Below are 23,869 nucleotides of genomic sequence, written 5' to 3'. Positions count from 1 at the left end.
TTTGTTATCTATCAGGATGTTATTCTTTGAACTCAAAATGTTGTTTTCTACGATCTTTCACTTCAGTCTCTTTCTTTATTGTTCTGGCACCTTTCAAACTTCATTATGTGCTATTTGTAATTCCTTATCCAAATCATAAAGTGCAGGTGGGAAGACTGGTCAGGTAGACAGCTGCATTGAGGGTCCACAACCCTAGCAGAGGATGCTGACAAGGACATTGTCCTCCCACCTGGGCTCTGCAGACTCCTGCAGATCCCCTTACACACTGACTCTCTCCTCTCTTTCTTCACAGACTCCTTAAAACATTTAGTCTTAGTCAAGACTGTTCCTCATGCTGTCTCCACTGATTTCCTCAAACATAAATGTGGCCATGCCAATTGCCTGCTCAAGGCCTATAGTGGGTCTCTATAATGGCATGAGAAACAAAGGGAACAATCATAAATGACTAGTGGTATCTCACTGGAAAAAGGCAATTCAAAACTACCAAGAGCATCTACCTCACTCCAGTAAGAGTGACTATGAACAAGAAGACAGATGGTGACAAATATGGGTGCAGATGTTGAGCATAGGGACCTCTTAAACACTGCTTGTGGCGATGTAAATTAGTCCAGCCACTATGGAAAACAGTGTGGAAACTTCTCAACAAATAAATGCAAGCAGAATTAGCAGGCAATCTAGAAATCCCAATAGTGCTTATCTATCAAGGGAGAGCAACTAAGCATGATAAAGAGGCATCTGTACTCGAATGTTTATTGCAGTGTTATTCACAATAGTCAAGATATAGAAACAAGCAAAGAGTCTCCTAATGGAACAATGGATACAGAAAAATGTAAACTATTTGCACAGTGTAAAGAAAGACTGAGGTCTTGTCATTTAGAGGGACATGAAATGAACTTGGAGGAAAGGTAGCTACCACATAATCTCACTCAAGCAGAATTTTTGAAAAACTTTATCTCAATAGTTCAGAGTAGAAGAGTAATATCACCAGAGGTTGGGAGCAAAGAAAAGAGAAAATATGGGGAGACAATAGCCCGTGGATGCAATGTTAGATAGAAGTAATTTCTGGCATTAAATTGCCTGGTAATGTAACCATAATTAATAATCATATATTATATGACTAAAAATATCTAGAAGGGAAAATTTTAAATATTCTTACCACAAAGAGATGATAAAGGTTCAAGGTAATAAATATGCTAATCACTCTAATTTGCTAATTGTGTATTTCGAAGCACGACATTGTGCATATAAATATATAATTATTCTGTATTTATAAAATATGACAATTTTAGGGCTAGAAAATGGCTCAGAGGGTTAAAGCTCTTGCTGTCAAGCATTACAACATAGATTTGAGTCCCAGCAGCCAACCGGTAGAAGGAGACAACTGATTCTTGCAAGTTGTCCTCTGACCACAAACACTCCATGGCATGCATTCACCTAGACACACACACACACACACACACACACACACATACACACACACATACACACACACACAAATATAATTTTTAAAAGAAAAAACTTACAATGATAATAATTATCTCCAACAGGAGTCAACATATGTTGAGCAATTACTGTGTTACAAGTTTTTTTGCTAATTGCTTTCTCCTGTTATCCAACAATATTCTAAAGAAAGTATTCCCATTATAGAGGCAAGAAAATGTGAAGGGCAGAAAAGTTAACTAACTATGCTAAATTCACATCATAAGTAAATAGCTTTATTGGGAACACAAATTCTTAAGCACTGGGCTAATGGGTTAAGCTATATGTTCACAGTATACAAATTACACTGTGTGTGTAGCATCTGCTCCGGTAGGAAGAGTAACCTTAAAATGGTGGCCATATGGTAACCAGTAGAGATAAATTTTTAAGACACACTGAATCCGATTCCAGAGTTGACTCTGTAGTCACCTTTCCACTCTTTTTCCTGGACAATAAGTACTGGACATAAACGTTCCTTGTAAAGTCACATAAATAGGGGAGAATTTAACAATTCTCAAGTTCAGAAGTAGTCTTACCCCATGGAAGAACATGTACAATGTATCATTTATCTAAAAATAAAATGGAAAAAAAAACTTCACAGACAATACTTTAGAAAAGCAAAGGACTTCATATTTCATTATATTTCAACATAGACATCTGTGTTGTGACAAGACTTCTCCTGAGGAGATTCACTACACAAGTATATTCACCCCAGATAGGAAGCTCATGACAGATAGAAGTATGGATACCACCAAAGCCCAACTTGGTGAACCGATGAGTTTTCTGGTGTTAGTGGGGAATGTGGGTGAGGGGTTACTTACAGGAATACAGGTAAGGAGTTACTTACAGGAACAGAAATAACTCAATGACAACTGTGTCACAAAAGCCCACCCCAACTGAGTGACAGACTACAAGCTGGGAGACTGGGACATGCTGCACAGCCTACAGGTGACTCAGTGGGTTGGAGAGTGTACTTTCTAAGTGACTCACTTGATCTAAACCTCTTATAGTCAGTTTAGCAGGTTTCTGCTTCATCCAAACAGCAGGTCTGGTCTCAGAGTCTTCTTTGCAGCCTAGCTCCTCTAAGAGAGACTCCCAGCAGCCTTTGCTATTTACTGTAGATGGAGTTTCTCTGTGTCTCATCAGCTGCTCCCAAATAACCACAAAAAGACTTAATGTAAATTATAAATACTCAGCCAATAGCTCAGGCTTGTTACTCGCTAACTCTTACATTTTAAATTAACCTACATTTCTTATCTATGCTCTGCCATGTGGCTTGATACCAATTCTCAGTACAACAAGTTTATCTCCTTCTCTCTGAGTCTACTCCCCATTCTGAGAGACTCCTCCTCTTCTTCCTCATGCACTCATTTTTCTGCCTAACCTCTACCTGTCTGGCTATTGGCCAGTCACCTTCTTTATTAACCCAATCACAGTGACACATATTCACACAGTGTAAAGAAATATTCCACAGTTTACTCTTGGGAGGGAAGGGGCCTAGTGAATCTGGCCAGTTTCAAGGACTTCCTGAAGGTATTGTAAGTTGTTTACCTTCTGGTTTAAGGAGCTTCCCAGCAGTATAGAATGTTTCAATCTTGAAAGAAACTGCTACACAACAATATGCAAAGTTATGGGTTGTATGGTATGGAGATGAAATGTTTCCTCCTGGCTCATGTGTTGAGGGCTTAGTGTCCAGATAATGTCATTACTTGAGATGCTATGGAAACTTTTGAGGGTGGAGCCTAGCCTTCGGAAGTCACTGGGAAATGAATTTGAAGATTATACCTTGCTTCCCAGTCCCTTCCAACCTCCTTGCTTCCCTCTGCCAAGTGAGCAGCCTCTAATTTTACACATTAGAGCCATAATGTTCTGTTTCACAATGGGTGAGAATCAATCGAGACAGACTGTGGGCTGGCATCTCCAAAATGATGAGCCCAAAGCAATCTGTCCTTCCTTTAAGTCATTTCCGTCAGCTATTTGCAACCAGAAAACTGACTGGCACACTGAGCATCTGCTCTCCACTAGGCATTTCTGCTTCTTAGAGGGAAATGTTCTCTCCTGTCATTCAAATGAGAAAGTTGAGGCTCAAAGGGACAAAGCAACTTGCCTAAGTTTACCTAGATGGCATATAGTAAAGCTTAAGGTTGTAAACCCAGATATGTATTCACAACACTTCAGCATCTGGCACAAACAGAGCTCTGAGTGGGAGCTGTTTCAATCACTTTGTCAGAATCCCTACCACAATCCACCCTAATCCCCATAGTCTGAACATCCCTGTGGAGTGTAGAGACTGTCCTTCATGCACCCCTACCCAGACTTCATGTTCCCCTTCTTCAGCACTGCCTCTGCCCGATGTATCTCTGGTAATCTTCCAGTGAGTGTCTCCATGAGGACCTGAGTCCATTAGCAGCAAGGCCTGGATGAGGGCATCTTTTCCCACAGTGATGTGTTGAAAGCAGGCTGTGGTTTACAAAGATTACAAGTCTAGGGCTGGAGAATCCAGGTGGTGACCATGGCTCCCAAATTTCCTGAGCTGTTTACCTACGAGGCAGTTGCTCTCGGAGCCTCGATTTACCTTTCAATGTAGATGATATGAGGCTCCTGGGGATGTTTTGGAGAGGAGGAGAAAAGATAAAAATGAAGCTTCTGGCAGGCACAGGGCTTAGTTCACCCTGAAATGCTGCAAGAACATCTGAAATGAAACATAGCTAATCCTCAGGCATGCTCACAGACCTTTCCCCCGCCTTCAATAGCTTATTTATAATTTCTTAGAGCCACTTGGATATCAGTTCTTTCTTCTGGACTGTACAGCATGAACCTCTCCCAGAGATCCTTCACATTTTTTTTTAACAGCCTTAAGAGTTGAGCCACAGGGCTAGTGTGGTAGTTCAGTTTGTATATGTTTGTATATGAGGAACTAAGTTTGATTTCCCCACACATGCCCATGAACACTCTCCCACACACACTTGCACACAAATACACACATGTACACATGCACACACACACAAGAATGGGTTATAAAAATGAGTACATGAATGGTCCAGTGTGACCTGAGGACACTGATCTCAGTGTGTTGATGGAGTGGACCTTGTCTATGTGAAGGCTGTAGGGGCCCTTGAGTGGGTGACAGAGCACCAGAGTGATAGGTTCAGGCTGTGTTCCTAATCACTAGGATTCAATCCTCACCTCTGCCACTCACTCCCTTCATTATCTCAGGTAAATGATTAAACCTTGAACCTCAACCCTGACATTTACCAAATGTTTGTCTTAGTGCTTGCCATATATGGGCTATAAGAAGAGCCACATACATTCTAACATACAGAGCATGTTGAATGGTTTCTAGCCTATAACTAGATCCAAAAAATGCTAGAGTGAGTGGTCCCACCTGGGTTCGCCTGAGTCTACACACCAATTATCTCTATTTCTCACTTAGCTATTTTGCAATGGTTAGTGGAGTATTGTCTAGTATTTATTTAGCTAAGAAATTGTCCCCTAGTCTCCTGACTGAACTCCAGCTCCACTGAATCTCCTTCAGGCCCTAGCCAGGTTTTTCTTGCATCCCTAAGTCAGGATTCCTGCAATGGCAAGACGGTTTAACTTTAGGCAAGCTACTTAGCCTTTCTGCACTTAAGTTCCTTCCTATGCCAAACAGAACCATTACTGAGATGAAACATATATGGAAAACACTTGGTAAAATGCTCTATATTTAACATGAACTTGAAGTGCGTTATATTAGCTATAATTAAGTCTTTTACTTACAGTTTGTGCAACATCCAGAATTTTAAGGAACATTTGTCCTAGTTTATCTCCTAAGGACAAATGATGGTACAAAATTCATAAAAGAAAATATTGGAAAACACCCCAAAGCAAGTTCATTAATACCAGTTTGCCACATGTCTTTCCATTACTCTATTTCTAAAGCTTTTAAGTAAAGCCAGCACTGGGGCCAAACTCAGCTATCACCTACTTTGAGCTATTCTTTTCACATACACAGAACACTTACATGGAATAGTTTCCAGTCTGCTGTGAATCAAGCAGGGCTCCAGCCTTAACAGCTCAGATGCAGACCCTGGAGATGTTCTGTGTACGGTGTCTATTGCAACGAAAATGCAGGGCACCAGCAAACACCACGTTTGAGGACAGCAGGCAGAGAAGCCTGAGAGACCCCTGGAGCTGTTCTTTCTCTTCCCCAACCCTAGAGGATGAGGTTGGAACGAGTACCCATTTAACACTGGACGTCAGTGGATCTTTCTGGAATGACAAATTTTTAAATCAAGTGGCGGAGATGATTCTGTGAGTGTCTTCTGAAAGGCCTACACTGTGGCTGCCACCCCAGGAAAGATGTGAGACACCCAGCTTCCTGGAGATTATTTCCAGTCCCTGTGGTTGGAAGAGTGAACTGGTCAAAGGGAGGAAGGGTTTCCATATTTGGATGAATTTATGGAGGGCTTTTTACATCAAAGTGACTGCTTTCCTATTTCCTATTTCCAACAAAACTAGACCCAAAAAGGTGGGCAACTGGTATCTTCTCATACAAGGGTATAAGATGTGATACATGCTTATAAAGCTTGGGTATGAGGGGCCCAGGGTTAAGACATGGAGCCTCAGTGGACACAGTCTCTACCCCCAGGGGATTCAGACTCTAGGAAGGCTGGTGAGCATATGAAAAGCAGACTAGAATTCTGTCAACCTAATTTTCAGTTAGTTCACAGGAAATAGATTCCAATTCTCTAACCTGCAAGGCCATGCCTGCAGATGGACACAGAAGCTTTCCAAATTAAGGGCCGAAACACCTATAGGAACTGCATCTTCAGTTCCCCAGGAGATTCCAAGCAGGGTAATTACCATGGTTGGTATCACCTTTTTCTCTTTCTGTTTTCTCATAATCCACAAAAAGACCTGTTTTTTTTTCTTTTGAAATATATAAAATATGTAGTCACATTTCAATAATCTGCAGTTATCCCCCATACTTACCCAATTCAAAGCCCCAAATCACTCCTCAATGAAGCTTTTGAAAGATACCTCTAGCTTGTCTCTCTGGCTCCATCATTCTACACAGCAATCTATTCCCAGGCATTGTGACCTTGAACATACAAAATAAGCCAAATCTCTCACTGGTCAGAACTCTCAGATGTTCCAACCCCTAGGAGAGAGAGGCCATTGGTATTAGCATGTCTATCCCCAGATGTTCTGTCATTTTATGATATTTCAGAGCTCACCTCAAAGAGTGTTCCCCAAGTTTCCCCTCTGATCCATCTACAGTGTACTAGATAATGGGATTCTGCTTCTCAGAGCCTTCAAAATTCTGTTCCTCCTTCTTAGAATGCTCTTCCCTAGCATCTCATCTTCATAATCAGCTTTTTACTTTTCCTTTGTTCAAATACCCCTTTATCTATCTATCTATCTATCTATCTATCTATCTATCTATCTATCTATTAACAGGGGGCAAATGCCTGCTATGATGTACATATGGAGGTCAGAGGACAACTTCTGGGAGATGGTTCTCTCCTTCCACCCTGTGATTCCTGGGGATCAAACTCAGGGTGTCAGGCTTGGATGCAAGTGCCTTTAACCCCTAAGCAATCTCACCAGCCCTCGAATGTTTCCTTATTGTAGAATGTTTCTAACTTCCTAGAAGTTAGCAACTCCATTATCCTCATCATGATGCTGTATTCTCTCTTTCTTTCTTTCTTTCTTTCTTTCTTTCTTTCTTTCTTTCTTTCTTTCTTTCTTTCTTCATTTCTTCCTTCCTTCCTTTCTTTCTTCCTTCCTTCCTTCCTTCCTTTCTTTATTTCTTCCTTTCTTTCTTTCTTTCTTTCTTTCTTTCTTTCTTTCTTTCTTTCTTTCTTTCTTCATTTCTTCCTTCCTTCCTTCCTTCCTTCCTTCCTTCCTTCCTTCCTTCCTTTCTTTCTTTCTTTCTTTCTTTCTTTCTTTCTTTCTTTCTTTCTTTCTTTCTTTCTTTCTTTCTTTCTTTTGTCATGACTAGCACTGTGACCACCATATGTTATTCTTTGGTTTTCTTGTTAACTGTGTCCTGCTTCTAGAATGGGCTGTATTCTCTTTGCACTAGTTTATAAAGCTATGTCAGACCTGAGCCATCACTGTGATTAAATTGAGGACCAGAGTTCAGATCCCCAGAGTCTACATAAATGTTAGGTAGATCTGGTAGCCCACCCCTGCAATTCCAGCACTTCAGAGACAGAGATAGAAGATGCCAGAAGCAGTTGGAGAGCAGAGCTAACCATATCCATATCAGCAAGCTCTTGGTTCGAGTGAGATACCCTGCTTCAATAAATAAGTGGAAAGATAACCCAAGTTCCCACACCTATACTAATGCAAGTGCATGTACCCACATGCATCCACACACATGCAAACAGGCATACATACACTAACCCATACCACACATTGATTCATGTGAGAAAAAGAAAAGGAAAACTTTTTCACTTTCATAGAACTTGCTCTGTAAATAATCTTGAATGGATACATTAATATAGGTTAGTAAAGTTTACAGATATCTAAGAATAAGATAAAATACTGATTCATGGTATTTCTTCAACATCTAATGCTTGGCATATTAGCTCTGAGTAAGAGGTGTTTTAAAGATACAGTAAGACAGAAGGGGCCCAGGTCAAACTGTGTAGGTGGACAGATCACAATACACAACAAACCCGGGAGAGTGCACAGAGACAGCACTAACATGGGCCACTCCTTGAAATCCCAAATGCTATTGCCACTATAAAGCAGCATTTACCTCATCATAGTAGCATAATAATAACTGAATGATTTAGATATTCTTAGATTCTTATTAGATAACATGAGATAGATTAGATTACTTGATAATAAAATTATTTATGAGATCAGTGATGTCCAGACACTGAGGGCCTGTGGAGGATGGCTTGCCTCTGGACTCTATTCTTCTCAGTGTGTGTTTTCCTTTACTAAACAATGTTTCTATCTATCTTATTTTCCCTGTCTAAAGTCTCATTTCACACTTAACCCAAACTTGTTGGCATTGATTTTGTCACATAAAAATACAGGACTATGTTGATCAATTTCCCCCCAGTCATTGACCATTTATTCTTCTAGAAATGTTTTTCCATTTTGACTTATGCACATAATATGCAAACCTGGCATAATTTTGCTCATGTATTTCTCTATCATGTACTTTAATTTTTCTATTAATTTTCATTTGAGTACCTCTTTTGGTACAATTTTAATTATTGTTACATAAAGGCATTTGTTACTGTTAGTCAATTCCCACTGCAGTCAGTCTTGTAGAAAAATGTATTTGATATTCATAAACTCTTTCATGAGAATTGCATATGCCATGTTTAGTGTAATATTTTTAAAACTGTAAAGCAAATTGAGTAGTATTTATATAGCTAGTGATAGCTTTCCTTTACTGAAATGGCTCATTCTGATCTTTCCTGCATTCACTCACTGTCTAACACATTTGCTATATTAACATTTGTTAGGAATATTGTTTGATGTCTTTACTTTATCACTGCAAGATCATCATCCACCCATATCTTGTAAATGATGATTAGTGGTACATAAGGAAGCTATTCATTAATTCATGGCCATTCATCAAATACTTAGCATATATGAAATGCAGAGCAATTTATAGACTCATTGTTGAACAGTTATCTACTGTGCAAGGCCATGGGTATCAGTCAAGCTGAGAAACGATCATGTCTGTATGTGTAGAAGTAAAAAATCCACTGTGGCTTATAAACATCAGACAAGCAAATAAGTATGTAACTATAATTAGTGATGAACACATAGGCTGCAAGAACCACAAATATCAGAGAAATCTGACTATGATAAAGTGGTTAGGGAACATCTCTGGGAAAACTACAATAAAAGTAGAAATGAGTGATAGAAGAAATCAGCAAGACAAGAAGTCTCATGAGAGGCACCCACAGGCAGAGGGAACAACTTTCAAAAGTCCCCCAAAGAAAAAAAACCTTAGGGAGTATCAGAATTCATGTAGATGCCAGGTAAGTATAGTGGCCTACCAATAAGCCCTTCACTGAGAACACAGACACGGTATCCAAGGCACAAGCTGGCCAGCCAGACTAGCCATATCAGGTAGCTGTGGCTTCAGGGGAAAGGCTATGCCTTGAAAGAATAATGTGGAGTGCGATCAAAGAAGATTCCTAATGTCAACTAGTGTCTCCCTGTGTATATGAATGCATGTGCATGCACACTCACATATTATGCATGCAAAAAGACATGTGTACATGTATACACATACCACATATATATGTATTTTAAAAAGGAAGAAAAATAATTGTCGAGTTTATATAAGTTGGTCCATACCTACTCTGGAATTGAGTATCACTATATAAGTATCAGTCTTGACTTTTAGATGCTCATCCAGTGCACTGAGGCTCTTTATTTTCCGTGTTATAGGTTCATGAGTAGATAGGCATGTAGGTGGAGGTTTTTTTGTCAGGACCACTGGCTCCCCAGTAAATGCACAGAGACTTAATATTAGTTATAAATGATCAACCTATAGCTTAGGTTTGTTACCAACTAGCTCTTACAATTTAAATTAGCCCATATTTCTTATCTATACTCTGCCATGTGGTGGTACCTTTTTTTCAGCATGGCATGTTCATCTTGCTTCTCTCCACCCTCCTTCTTCCCCATGTTCTCTTCTTGTCCATGAGTCCCACCTAACCTCTACCTGCCCAGCTATTGGCCAGCCAGCTCTTTATTAACCAATGAGAGTAATACTGTACAAAAAGATTGTCCCACAGCATAGGAATGCAATCAATTTTATTTTGACTTGGAATCCTTACTTAACTCTTCCTCATCTAACAATTTTACTGTAGAGACTTCAGGATTTTTCACACATATAGTCATCACATCTGAAAATAGTCATGCCATGATTCTTCTAATACTATCCCTTTGCAAATAACTCAGTAAACTTAAGGAATTCCTGTTCACTTGTTTGTTTCTTGTTGAAGTGGCCAGGACTTGGGAATAGTATTATAGTGACAACTATAGTTATAACATGCAGTTAAATGTAGTAGTAACTAATTTACAAATCTTTAAGCAAATGCTTTCAAGCTTTTACCATTGAGTGCCATATTGCTTCAAGTATTTGTGTTTCTGTTGACTCTAATATTCTACAATGTAGTTAGGAAAGTTGGTTTCTGTTCTGAGAATTTTGTTGATAAGAAAACTATTGAGTTTTACTCATGCTTTTTATATAATGGAATATTTTATGTATGTGTATATATGGTGAATCATATTAATTGATTTAAAAATATTAAATTACCCACAAATTCTTAGAAAAAAACTCAGCCTAATCAACCTATCTTTTCTATACATTTATGGCTTCAATTATTTGTTATTATTATGTCTAAAAAGTCAACTCCTTATGATTATAAACAAAATTTACCTGTAGTAACTTAACCAGACATACTGGTTTCAGCATATCAACATCATGCTAGTCCAAGGTAGACATTGTGACACACATCTACAATCTAAGCACTCAAGCAACTAAGACAGGAGAATTGCAAGTTCAAAGCCAGCTCTGTTGCAAATAAGACAGCCTCATAAACTGAGTTAGGGGACATTCCCTACTTTCTATTCTCTGGAAGAGATAGAATATTTAGATTATTTATCTCACAATTGTTTTATAGTTATCTGTTGAAGCTATCAGGGTTTGTTGTCTCCCTTGTGGAAAGATTTTTAATTATGGTTATACATATTTAAATTTTTTCCCTCTCTTTTTGAGTCAACTTCAGAAACAATGCACTTTCAGAAATATCTTAATTGTATTTGAGATCTTACTCACATTAAAATCCATAATTAGCAGTATTATTTATTAAATTCTTCAAAGCCTTTAATTTCCTGGTTTTCTAATCCTTAATACTGCTCTTTTGTACTTTTTCTCTTTACTCAGCTTGCAAAGAAATGTTTCTGTTTTACTGTCCTTGGCAGAAAAGAAACAAGTTTAGTGGCCTTTAACTTTATTTTTTATTTCATTGCTTGTTGTTCCTACTGTATTGCTTTTTCCTTATATATACTTTGAGTTTATCCTGGGGCTGGTTTTGTTTTATTTGGTTTAGTATGATTTTGATAATTCTATGTTTAGTGGCCAGCACATTCATCTTCAACCTTTTCTTTTTTAAAACTCCTAAGTTTTGTTCTGTGGTATTTTCATGGTTCTCCAGCCATCATTGTCCATTAGAAGATTATGATGTATTCTTAGATCAATGAGTTATTTGGATTTTAAAATTTTTATTAATTTCTAAGCACATAGTAATTTACGATGGTTCTTTTGTGCATTGCTTTGTAACTTGATGACATTATAGGGGTACTGGTTATTTTTCTGTTGCTGTGATAAAACACCAGGACTTATCTGGGTTTATGGTTCTAGAAGGTTAGGGTCCATAGTAGTGGAGATAGCATAGCAGCAGCAGGTGGCAGACATGGCCACTGGAGTTGAATGCTAAGAGGTGAGGGAACACATCTTTAGTCACAAGCAGGAAGCAGAGGGAGTGACCTAGGAATGGCACAAGGCTTTTGAAACCTCAAAGACCACCTCCAGTGACATATTTCCTCTAGAAAAGCCATACCTTTATACTCTACCCAAACAGTGCCACCAAATGGGAACAACGGACTCAAATATCTGAGCTTGTGGGAGTACATTCTCATTCAAACCACCACAGTAGTCATTCATTATGTTTGTTTGATGGAAGTTCTTTAAAATCTGAAGAGGCTAGCATCTGGTCTTGTCTTAAGATGTGTTTACATTTTTCAGTATTTAGCTATGACGAATTTCAACTATCTAATTGTTAGATGCTGTACTTCATTTAATGATCATTAATTGAAAGAAATATTCACTAATTGGAAGAATTATCTCTTGCTTTTTAATTATTTTGATATAATAACTACTAGAAATAGAGTCAGGTGGTGGCGGCACACATCTTTAATTCCAGCACTTGGAAGGCAGAGGCAGGCAGATCTCTGTGAGTTCAAGGCCAGCCTGGGCTACAAAGTGAGTTTCAGGAAAGGCACAAAGCTATAAATAGAAACCCTGTCTCAAAACATCCCCCCAAAATAATAATAATTGCTGGAAATACATCCCTCTGATATTGATCTATAAATAATTTCACAGATTTTATCTTATTTTGCATTATGTATTTTGAGACTATATTATTAAATGTGTTAAAATCTAGGAGTTTTTCCTTTTCCTGGTACATTGAACTCTTTCCTGTTATATAGTGATCCTATTTATCCCTTGTAATACTTACAAAAAACAAACAAACTATTATCTATGCAACACAACTAACTTTATTTTGTTGTAAATTTCAGGATTTTGGTGTAGGTATATTTAGAAACATCTCATCAATAACATGGATTACTTCTTCATATTTAATCTGGAAATTGGTCTGATACTGGAAAGTAGATCTCAAATGTCTAATTTTGTCCTATGACTGTTTACAAGATTGTTTTTGGCTTTTAGCATTTGGGCTTCCATGTGTACATGAAATTTTGTTCTATGTGGACCTTACTGAGTTTCTTGAATCTGAAACTGCTTTCATAAAAATCGGTAAAAACTTTGGTTCTTTAAACAACTTTTCTGCCATGTTCTCTTTCTCCTTCCCCTGTGACAATCTAAGTTATAGGTATGTTAGAATTTTTAATATTGTCACGCACATTATTAAAGCCATTAAAAATCTTTTTCCTCACAATGGGCATTTTCTACTGATGCTTATCTCATTAATGTACTGTCTTAACATCACTCAGTGAACGTTTTAATTTCAGGACTAGAATTTGTATGTGTGTATGCTGATGTGAGCCTGGGTTTTCTGTTTCTCTGCTTATTCCTTGTCTTTTCTTTGATTGGTAGCATACTCGCCCTTGTCTTTACCTGAGCAGTTAAAAGCACTGTATGATGAATTGTGACCGCTCATTCTGACATCTGGCTCAAGTCAGAATGGGTGTCTCTGTTGATCATCTTTTCTCTGGAGACGGATATACATCTCCTTCAATGCTATATAACTTTATATTATGTTTGGGAAATTGTGACTGCTAGGTAAGCTTATCACTTTCTGGAACTGGTGGTTTTCATTTGGTTTCATCCTCATAAATGTTTGACTTAGTTGAAATCAAATGAAAATCTTTGACTCTTGGTCTGCAGTTCCAATCTCAGTTCTGATCCTTAATCCTCAGTTCAATCACTTTTTATCTACCATGTGCATGTGTCATTCAGGGAAAAAGTTTATACAATAATTTTAGGGACTGAGAAGTAATTCAGTGGTAGAGTACTTACTTAGCATTCCCCAAACTCCAGATCCATTCTTTACCCACACTCCAAATTTTAGATTCTCTTCACTGGTTCTCTTCATTTAAGAATTTATTCATTTATTTTTATTTTGAGATATAGTCTCAAACAGTAGCCCAGGCTAGCCTCAAACTTGTAGCAATCTGTTGAAGGATATTTTTATACTATGTGAAAATGTATTGCTGTGACTGGTGCAATAAAAAGCTGAATGGACAATAGCTAAGCAGAAGGTAAATACAGGATTTCCTGGGAGAGAAAGGAAAAGGAGATGAATTGGATGTGGGGGGAGATGCCAATGAGGCACGGAGGGAGTTGAACATACAGATGAAGGAAAGGTATAATGTAGATTAATGGAAATGGGTTAATTTAAGTTATAAGAGCTGGTTAGGAACAAGCCTAAGCTGAGCTTTCATAATTAATAGTAAGTCTCCACGTCCTTATTTGTCCTTACAGCAATCCTTCAACCTTAACCCTTTGAGTGCTGGGATTACAGACATGAGCCACCATATCTGTCTCCTTTTAGGGATTCTTTCCTTGTGCTAGGCATTATGGATTGTGTTTGTTTTATCTTGAGTTGGTGACTAGTCATGATTCTATTATAGAGAACCTTAGAGCAGTATTAAAAATATGGCATATTTACTAATAGTAAATGCATGCTTTGCAGTAACATCAAAACATAGCACATTCATCATTAGTGAATGCACACTCTGATCCTTTTTGATTCCTTAACTCCATCTATCCCTAGCCTGTTAAAGACCCAACATTCCAGTTAATGATGGAGGAAGGTGAGGTGAAGTGAAGAACCTCACAGCCTTTCTTATCTCCAGTTTCTAAAGAAGGTTCAGGCTTAGACTTGAGGACAAAACCAGCAGTTTTTCTTTGGGGAGAGTTGACAAGAAATGTCTGTTTGAAAAGTGACTTTTGATTCCAGATCAGAATGAAAAGTTTCATTCGACCAACGTGACACAAGACATGTAGGTTATTGAAAGAGATTCCTGCTAAAATATTTACTTATCTTCATCTTTGCTGTTTGACTCATCTAACCAGGATGTTCGGAATTGTCTCACAGGTACTGGCCCAGGTGGTGCTATTCATGTGCATGAACACAGCTGGGATCTTCATCAGCTACCTGTCAGACCGCGCCCAGCGCCAGGCCTTCCTGGAGACACGGAGGTGTGTGGAGGCCAGGCTACGCCTGGAGACAGAGAACCAAAGACAGGTACCAAATGCAAGATTGTGTCTCAGATGTCACCAAGACAGTCTTTCTATCCTATCCCAGGAATCTGTCTTCCTTCCAAATACATCCTGCTTTGCAAGCGTTCTCTTCAAGTCTCAGTCATGGGATCCCGGAGTCTAAAATACTCATATTAGACTTTGAGTCAAAGTAGGTTGTTATCCTCCACATTAATTGTTCCCTACAATAAATAAATAAACTTACTAAATATTGCCCTAGTACCTGTAACTGACATGACTATTTGAGACCCAGGCCATCATTCTTAGAAATCACCAGCACCCTCATATCGACCTTCTTTCTTAAAACTATAAATTATTATTTCAGATAATTTTTCACTATTTGGAATTTAAACTCTAAACTCATAGCCATGCAGTGGTGGCTCATGCCTTTAATCCCAGCACTTGGGGGAGGGGGACAGAGACAGGCAGATCTCTGTGAGTTCCAGGCCAGCCTGGTCTGCAGCTCTGGTTCTAGGACACCCAGGGCAACATAGAGAAACCCTGTCTCAGCAAACAAACAAACAAATACTATAAACTCATAGAAGACCCTGATGTTTTTCAAATTGTTCATACTTCACCCTGGGTTTCGAGAGGGATATTACACAGAATAAAGTCAGTGAACCTGAAGCCAAACTTGGACCAAAGACATTTAGATGGGGTTAGAAGATTGCAGAAATAAGTTTCTGTTTGGAAAAAAATGTTGAAATAAAGAAGAATCTTAGACATGCTGATTGGGAAGATTTATGGAACTGAAAAAAAATAGCTTGTAGCAAATAATATGTTTTTCTAGGATGAGATATACTTTCAAAAGATGAAGATTTGCTCCTGTTACAGCTATTCAGATGTGAAAACTGCATACATTCCATTGCTTTTGAAAGCAATTGTTAGAGGAAAATATTAAGAGTGTACTGAAAACCAGCTCTAGAACCAACATACAGGCTCCTAAATACACATGTTACTGGGAGTTGTATGCATAGTGGACATATTAGCTGTACCAGAGAGTGGGCTCTTCTTCCTCTTCTTTTCTTCTTCTTCTTCTTCTTCTTCTTCTTCTTCTTCTTCTTCTTCTTCTTCTTCTTCTTCTTCTTCTTCTTCTTCTTCCAGATATGTGTACACTGTAACAAACACATCCTAAGTCTTCACTTAATGGGTTGAGACATTACACTGTAGCTATGAGGAGAAATAGAAGATTCTGCATTTTTTAGGCATGAGTTTGGTAAAATCATGAAGAAGTCAAGGAACCCAGGTCTGTGCTATAATGGATGTGGCAGACAAGTTGGGTCCAATCATCCAGGCCAATACTCCCAGCACAGAAGACACCACTGATCCCATAGATTCTGCATCAATGTTAGGGAATTCAAAAAAGGAAACTTCTAAGTTAATACCTAAAACAATCGCAAAACCTCCTTAATAGCTGTACTCTAGGTTCTCTGGATAACTCTTAGGATCAATTAGAGAGATTATTTCCCCAAAGGAAGGCACTTTGCACAATAGAGATCTCCAGGAGTGTGTATTATGTTCCTGTGTAAAGCAGAACTGTTGCCAGATTAACATGTCACTCTTTCTGTGGGACATGTGCCAACTAAATAAAAAAAAAAAAAGCCTCACCATGTTAATAATTTATTCAACTGTTCAGTTGGTCTATCACAACAAGAACTGTGTTGAGGTTCCACCATGAGTCATTCAGCATGCTCTTCACAATGTTTATGAAATACTGGAGACAATGACAGTTGTGCCTTCATATCCTTAAGGTTTTGTCTTTTCCTGTTCTTCAGTTCCAAGTGTCTTATTATCACTATAATACAGCTATCTAACTTGCTACAGAGATTCTTCTACTGCCACTCCTTATCATAATTAACTTTTTAATTTGTGTGTGTGTGTGTGTATGTGTGTGTGTGTGTGTGTGTGTGAATATATATGTGTATAGGGGGGAAGATGTTCTTATCTGTGTGTGTACATGGAGAATAGAAGGATGTCAGGTGTCCTCCTCTATTACTCTCCAATTACACCTTTTGAGGCAGAGTCTTTCTCTGAACCTAGGACTTGAAATTTTCTTGACTACTCTGGAAACCATCAAGTCCCAGAGATCAACCTGTCTCTGATCCTCAGAGTTTTTCTAGCTTCTTATATGAGGGCCAGAATCCAAACTCTAGTCTTAATGACTATGTAGCAAAATCTCTTTCAACTGCCAATCCATCTTTCCAGCTCCTTAGATTATATTTTTATTTGATAGAAGGAAGAAGAAATGTGTCAAGATGACAGTGCAAACTGTCCAAGTGCAAAGAGTCCTAAGACCAGTAGAGTTTGTGCCTCAGTCTACTGCTTCCTAGTGGAGCTACCTACACTACTAAGTTCTCATCCTTAGGGTACACATGCATTCATCAGTAGTATCTCTTCAGCATTGTATTTGCATCGCAATACAAAATTCTTGTTGGTTTCATGGACGAGAGGCAAGAAAAACTATCACTTAGTATATTATTTTTTTAAGAATTAAACAAAATATTCTGTAATCTTATAGACCCATGCTCACAGATACAATCAAATATTCTTTGCATGTTGCTACCCCCTTCTCCTAGGATCTAAGATAACTGGCACTGTATCATTCAATGCCAAAGTGACTTCTCACTGAGATTTGGTCTCTGCTGCAGGTTTCCATTATCCCTGAGAACATCCTTTGTGGTAGAGGGGCAAAGGAGTTCAGCAGAAAACACACGTGTTTTTGAATGAGAATGTCCTGGATTTGAAAACTTTCTCTGGTTACTATTTTAGTGAGCTGAGTATAATCTGAATCTTCTTTTCTTCATCCACAGCAAGGATATAATAATATCCTGCCTGAAAAGCCTCCTTAACAATTTGAAATATTGTGTGCAATGCCTTTGCAAGTCACTGAAGAGTTTCCATTAGTGTTATTTTGTATAATTATTTATGTGACTCAGCCAATTCAGCTTAGTCCCAAGAGAACTCATTTGGGAAAACATTATGAATTGGCCTGTCTCATTTGAAATAAGGTAGAGCTATTTAGCTGGAGGTTAGGGAGAATGGAGGCTCACCTTAAGTACACGGCAGCTAGACCTCACCATCATTACACTTCTTCTGTATTTTTCAAAATATTATGTGTCACTGACAAATATATCCTCATTTACCTCTTAGAGCTAATTATAATACTCTAATGGTTCATAATTTTCTACGATGCAAAGGAGGTACCAGAAGAGCCTAAGTAACAGATGGCGAATGCTATCTGGATAATATCTCAAAGGATCCTAACAGTATTTTTTTGCAACTAAAAGTCAAAGCTGAAGAAGCCAGGTTGAACATAAATGATTGCGTTTTGTAGGGCTGTTCAAGTATTGGCTTTATCTTGTGGTAGGGCACAAAGGGAGTATCTAGACTTATTTGTTCCAATCACAAGCAGACTTATTTGTTGTGGATGGGTTATAAGAGGGAGGGTTCGGCTGAGTATTAGGAACATAATAGCAGCCAGCCATCAGCCCCTGGACTTACCGTTTATCGGATAAGGAAGGAGACAGACATCTCCAAATATACTTGTAGCAATAGTGGTTGGGTCACAGATAAACTACAAGCATCCAAAGAGCTCCCTAAAAAGAAACACTGTCCAAAATGACCCATGAATGAGATTCAGCACAGTGAGGTACTCTACCCTGGTCAAAGCACACAAAATACCCTGAAAGAGAACACAATTTGTAGGTTTAACCTATAAATATTCTCACGATTCTTCATTCACCTTGTCGTCTTTATAGGCACTTATCCATAGTGTAGAGGGTCAAGAAAGACTTCTTTGTCACCCAGACAGGAACTCGAGAATGCTAGATCTTCAGTTACTTAAGTTACTGAGGATATTAATAGATAATCTCTTGAGTGTTTGGTCCTAGGTTTTTGTCTGATTTCCTCCAGGAAATTGTGTACTTCTTTGGTGGAACACTGCTGCTTTCCATTCACTGAAAATACAAGCCCAGAAGAATGACATTTTAATAGACATGCTAATGCAGAAGGGCCAAATTTCTTGGGATCCTACACTTAGACAAAGAACTATAGGTAACTAATGACTCCTGGGAGGGGGAGAATTATCCTCTCCCAGGAATGAACTCCTTATTGGTTACTTAATACCAAGTGGACAGTCCTGAAACCACATACACAAAAACACAACAACCAAAATAAAACAGATTCAGCAGATGGTATTAATATATTTGTGCATCCATATTGTCTTAGTTGGGGTTTCTATTGCTGTGATGAAACACCATGACCAAAAGCAAGTTGGGGAGGAAAGAGTTTATTTGGCTTATACTTCCACATTGTAGTCCATCACTAAAGAAAGCCAGGACAGGAACTCAAACAGGTCAGGAACCTGGAGGCAGGAGCTGATTCAGAGAACACAGAGAGGTGCTGTTTATGGGCTTGCTTCCTTGGCTTGCTCAACCTGCTTTCTTACAGAACCCAGGACCACCAGCTCAGGGATGGAACCACCCACAAAGGGCTAGGCCCTCCCCCATAAGTCAATAATTAAGAAACTGCCTTTCAGCCAGATCTTACGGAAACATTTTCTCAAGTGAAGTTTACTCTTTGCAGTGACTCCAGCTTGTGTCAAGTTAACATGAAACTAGCCAGCACATATATATGTACACATGTGATATTTATGTATAGCATATACATGTGCTATATATGTATATATTGTTAAGTAATCAATTTGAGATTGGGAGGACCTGGAGGGTTTGGAAAGAGGGTATGTGGGACAAGCTGGAGAGAGGGAATAAAAGAGAAAATTAATTAATTCTATTTTAATTAAAAATATAATTAAAAAGAGAAAAGAAATTAGAAAGTGTGCTTATCCTGGAATGCAGAGAACTTGATAAAAATAGTTACACATAGATGCCTTATATTTATTTTATATGTAAATGATAAGGGAAACTATACAGTATGCAGAGATAAATAAAATACTTTATTTCCAAATAAAGTGATTTCTGAAATGACAAAAAAATGAAAAAAAAACAATCTCCTGAGTGTTAACTATGAACTGATCATTTCTCAACATGCTTTATACACAGAATGCACAAGATTATTACATAGCGTGCTACATTGTATCTCAATCATACCTATTATTTATTAGGGAAAACTATGAGACCCTGAAGTAGTTTTCATGGCTCATTCTTTTATATATACCATGAAGAAGTGCCCTAAAATTGTTATGGAATATGACTATAAATATGAAATGCTCTCAATATTTAATGGTAGTTACTAATTGTTTTTCCAAATAAAACTTTTCAAACATGAAAAGTTTTGCTTGGTAATTTCCATCCCATAATAAGATGTCTGAAGTCCTGAGAAGCAGGTTTTATCATTGGAGAATCTGAAATTTCATGCACATTTCTGGAGGTCAAACACTAGATTTTAAACAAGCTTCTTGAAAGTGACAAATTTACAATATCTCATTTCCTCTCTCAGAGCAAATGGCAGAACATCAAGCAGAAACTATTGAGAGGTCTCAAATGCTAACAGCTGTAATTTATATAATAGGCAGCTAAAGTTGAAAAGATACTGGTCCCCCTTCTGTTGGAAAGACAAAACTTTGTCATCTTTTCCCACTTCCTTTTGTTCCTTTTTTACCTTCTCCCTCTTCCTCCTCCTCCTCCTCCTCCTCCTTCTCCTCTTTCTTTTTTAAAATTCTTATCATAAATCCTAAGTATCGTGGTGTATCCTGATCTCCTGATCTCTTGGTCTCCAATTTTTCTTCTTCAGTCTCTACTTGAACCCAGAATCCTACCCTGGTTCAGAACTAGTGAAGAGTAGATGTTAAGAAAAAGCTTTTTAGTGTCTAGAATATTTGAGTTCTGATCCCACTTATGACGCAACCTGACTATGAAAATTCAGGCAATCTTCTCCCATTTGGAAACCTTGGCATTGTGTATGATGAACATACAGATGAACACAGTTATTATTCCCTCCTCTGAGGGAGGAATAGCTTAGCCCAAGGCAAACTAAATGTTCTATGAATATTAGAGAGGACTCTATGGTGATAATGACATTGTTGTCACTTATCTCTATAGCATGACCCTCCAGTGACCATCTGCAATCTGTTATCTGCAAGATATTGAGCTAATCCCATACATAGCCCTTTCATGCCTTTTGGGTTTGGCCTCATCTTCTCTTCCAAGGTTCTTTCTCAGCCATTTCTTTCTCATAATTCTCCAAATACCCATGAGCAAGGAAGCTTGCCCTCCCTCCCCAACCCTCTCTCTCTCCCTCGAGACAAGATCTCAAGTGCCCTAGGCAGGCCTGGAACTCTTGATGTAGACAAACATACTTAATGAGCATCCTGTAACCACCTCCAAAATGCTGTGATTATAGGAATGCACCCATACATGCAGTTTAGATAGTACTAGGGTTTGGGCTCAAGGATTTGTACATGCTAGAAAAGAACTCTCCCAAATTAACTATATCTCCAGCTCTGGTGTGTAGTTCTATCAGCCTCCAAAGCCCACCTCCCTTGTAATACATTTCTACTCTTCTGTACTGAAATCCTTGCCTCCATGAGACTTGTTCTTACCTCCTAAGTAGGGCTGCAAAACTTTTCTCATAACCCTACGATGCTATGAATGTTAACTCCCTTACAGACTGCATCGTACTTTATGGCAATAACTCACTGTTCTAGTTACTTTTACTTTGCTGTGATAAAACCCCAACAGAAACAGCTTAGAGAATGTCTGTCTTAGGCAATGTTCTATTGCTATGTAAAGACATCATGACATATATATTTCCTTATAAAGGAAAACATTTAACTGGGGCTGGCTTACAATTTCTGAGGTTTAGTCCTCTATCATCATGGTGGGAAGCATGGCAGTGTGCAGTGCTGGAGAGGTAGCTGAGTGTTCTACATCTAGATCAGCAAGCAGCAGGGGGGAGGGCAGTTTGAGCATTTGAAACCCAAAGTCTATCCTAGTGTCACACTTCCTCCAACAAGGCCATATCTACCCAAACAAGGCCACATGTCTTAATCCTTTCAAATAGTTTCACTCCATATGATCCTATAAGGGACCATGTTTATTCAAACCACCACAGAAAAGTAAAGATCTTACAGTTCCAGAGGGAGAGAGTCCATCAGGATAGGGAAGGCAAGGTGGCAGGAGCAAGAAACTGGCTGATCACATTCTATCTACACACAGGAAGCAGAGAGATAGCACGAACAGGAAGTGGGGCAAAGACATAAATTCTCAAAACCCCAACCCAGTGTTGTAGTTCCTCCAGCAAGGCTTCCTCTCCTAAAGGAACGATAATCTTCCCAAACAGCACCACTTACTGGGGACCATGTGTTCAAATACCTGAGCCTATAGGGGGAACATTTCTTATTACTCCTTCATCTATATATCTCTTGTTTCATAACCACCACAGATTAGTGTAAAAGCAGTTTCTATAACTCATTCATCTGATATTCTGACACTTACCTAGCATTTTTTTATTAATATTTATTCAACTGGATAATACTGAACTTGAACTTTGGCTTTCTTCTTGCTCTTCTACGGGTGTGGGTTATAAAAAAAGGTCCTGTGTAAAAGAAAGGAAACCTGTGCCAATCATAAACAATCATCCCCACTGAAGCTAGCAATTGGGTAAGAAGCATTCTTATCCAATTTAGGAAAAGCTGGGACAGACTGAATCACCTCTTGAACAGACCAGCTAGGGGAATTTTCCATCTGAAAGTTACATCTTGGAACATCTCTCTTTGGGGAGTTAGATTCTAATTATTGTAGTTTTCATAATCCATTTCTCCTCCCAAATGATCCAAATGGCCCATATTTATTTTAAATATTAAAATGAATTAATTGTTTTCCTTTCAGCTTTGAGAATTGCATAAACCTCTTTATGGTAATCATGGCATTTCGAGGTGTCTCAGAAGCTCCAGGGGCACTGGAATAAAGTTTCTGATGATACCATATGTCACAGCAGCAGGAGATTATTTTTAAATGCAGCAGCTGTTTTTACTGTATTAAAACAGCTCTGTTTGCCTTTACCATCTTTGTTAGACAATAGTGGTGTGAACTAGAGGTTTGGACAATAGACTGAATAACAAAGTTGGGTTCCTCACTGAGTTCTGAGTAGCTTAGTTTGATCCAAGTCTCTGCCTCATAGCACCTAGAATATTTTTAAAGGTACAGATACTAGGTGAATAATAAGAAAGAATTAAGGCTGGCCTAAAAGTGGAAGAGTCTCAAAATATTTATTTCTTCTCCAGGTATAGAGATATTATTATAGTATAAAATCCACTTGATCTTCCTGCTATCCAGTCATTTTCTGCTGTTCTCAATCCTTTCCAATCCCCTCCTTAAACCACCCATCAAGTTCAGTCTCATCTGTTAGCATATCTCATATTCTTTATTCTCATTCACTGTTTCCTGCATATTCTCCACCTTTACTATACTTGCTATTTGTGATTTTTTTTTCTTACCTGGTGTGACTTTCTTTTCACCCTTAGCCTCATACATTCTTGAGTGCTCAGGTCAACTGTTATCCCTCTACAAAGACTCCCTCTGAACCCAGATTTGTGACCTTAATCGAAGTTCTATTTGTACATCTCCTTATGGGTTTAATTTCTTTCTACAGTCTTCTGGATCCCTCCTTATATTTTTCTATGGGATGGATTTATTGAAATGGAACAGTTTCAAAAGAGGGGAAAAGACAAACCAAGAAAAACAAGAGTCAATAGACATGTAGTGGCCTCTACTAATTGTTTCCCAAATATTGTTTCATCTATTAATAGATGAATGAGTAGACTTATGACATGCTTTCCTCTTGTAGTGTAATTACTCAAGTCCATGTCCTCTAAAAACAAGAGCCCAGTCT

At 38.4% G+C, this 23,869-nt stretch overlaps 1 protein-coding gene across 3 annotated transcripts in view; it reads left to right on the top strand.

The window, feature by feature from the left end:
• The window catches only part of Adcy8 (adenylate cyclase 8), a 217,365-nt gene that overhangs the window by 34,701 nt on the left and 158,795 nt on the right, over window positions 1-23,869 (top strand). For all 3 annotated transcript variants that reach the window (XM_028876027.1, XM_028876026.1, XM_028876025.1), the window contains exon 2: window positions 14,856-15,005. In XM_028876027.1, the coding sequence (XP_028731860.1) occupies window positions 14,856-15,005 (150 nt within the window). The remainder of the gene's footprint in view (window positions 1-14,855; window positions 15,006-23,869) is intronic.

Source organism: Peromyscus leucopus, chromosome 20, assembly GCF_004664715.2.
Source record: "Peromyscus leucopus breed LL Stock chromosome 20, UCI_PerLeu_2.1, whole genome shotgun sequence".
NCBI classification, from domain to species: domain Eukaryota; kingdom Metazoa; phylum Chordata; class Mammalia; order Rodentia; family Cricetidae; genus Peromyscus; species Peromyscus leucopus.
Note: the sequence above shows the minus strand (reverse complement) of the source record. Positions and strands in the feature narration are given on the sequence as shown.